The sequence below is a fragment of the Trichechus manatus genome, unplaced genomic scaffold (assembly GCF_000243295.1).
Source record: "Trichechus manatus latirostris isolate Lorelei unplaced genomic scaffold, TriManLat1.0 scaffold00092, whole genome shotgun sequence".
Taxonomy (NCBI): Eukaryota; Metazoa; Chordata; class Mammalia; order Sirenia; family Trichechidae; genus Trichechus; species Trichechus manatus.
This window is the reverse complement of record NW_004444028.1, coordinates 7,157,458-7,158,629: the sequence shown is the minus strand read 5'-3', so window position 1 is coordinate 7,158,629 and position 1,172 is coordinate 7,157,458. Positions and strand designations below refer to the sequence as shown.

General features: G+C 46.2%; 1 protein-coding gene across 1 annotated transcript in view; it reads left to right on the top strand.

Annotated features, from left to right (window-relative positions):
• Positions 1-1,172, top strand: part of YEATS2 (YEATS domain containing 2) — a 79,125-nt gene that overhangs the window by 44,532 nt on the left and 33,421 nt on the right. Inside the window, exons 14-15 of the mRNA XM_023736852.1 lie at positions 530-695; positions 792-817. Of these exons, the coding sequence (XP_023592620.1) occupies positions 530-695; positions 792-817 (192 nt within the window). The remainder of the gene's footprint in view (positions 1-529; positions 696-791; positions 818-1,172) is intronic.

Below are 1,172 nucleotides of genomic sequence, written 5' to 3'. Positions count from 1 at the left end.
GTAGTTTAATTGCAGCCTGCTGTTGACTGAAGCATTTCTTAGTTCTTAGAAAGCAAGGGAGGCCAGAAGACTCACTTATTACTAGAAATTGACTGAAGAGGCATTAGACAAATAGGACAAAAATGTGTATTCATCCATAGATGGTGGTTTCACTGAGTATCTGAACTGCAGTGCTTTTGAGAATAAAAAGTCGTTATGAATCATTACAGTGGGACGGAGGTGTAAAGTGGAGTTGTTCTGGGGAAACCAGGACATGTGGTTACCCTGTTTGCATACAGATATAAATTAGTTCGTGGCAGACCATTTTAGCCTGTACATTGTCTTTTAACTAGCCAGATATTTCAGAATGTCAACCTTTGAGGCCTTGTGCGTGTAGGAAACTGGAACAGTACTTCACTGTTTGTGAGTGTTTTTGTTAAGTATTATGTTACTCTCTCTTTTAATTTTAGAGATAGTGTTGTCCTCCATTCCCGTTTATTTTACTGTTTTTCCTTCTCTCTCTTTTTTTTGGTTCCCTTTACCATTTCAGTGATGGCAACGTTGCAGCTACCAGCCACTAATTTGGCTAACTTGGCGAATTTGCCTCCTGGCACCAAACTCTACCTCACCACAAACAGCAAGAACCCTTCAGGAAAAGGAAAACTGCTGCTGATCCCGCAAGGAGCCGTCCTGCGAGCCACGAGCAGTGCTAGTTAGTCCTGTCTCCCACTGGTGCCCGGGTCTCGGGGTGTGTTCTCCCCGCCAGGGGCGGTTCTTGACCTGCTTCGGGAAGCATTCCGTGGCTCGGTCAGTGGTGTAGTGACAGCATTTGCCGACAGTGGGTTTAAAATATACACGGGGTTTAACCAGAAGTGGATTTAAGGAATCAGTCTTAGAGGTGACATGTCATTTTGGGTTCCCCTCTTCAGAGTTTGGGGTCAGGGACCAGTCACACTGGGGAGGGTGGTGTGGAGTCTGTGCTGGGAGAAAGCTGCAAGAACTGACAACGGGGAGTTCTTCCTTTCAGTGGGGAGGATGTCTGAAAACTGCCTGGCGACGCCCAGGAAGGTCCATCTGCTTCCAGTAGCCGGAAGTCTGTGTGCATTTTAACAGGGATGGGAATAAGACTGGCATCAGATGTCTGTGCTTGGCATTATTTAGGTGTACTTTGCTTGCTGGGATTGGAGATGGAA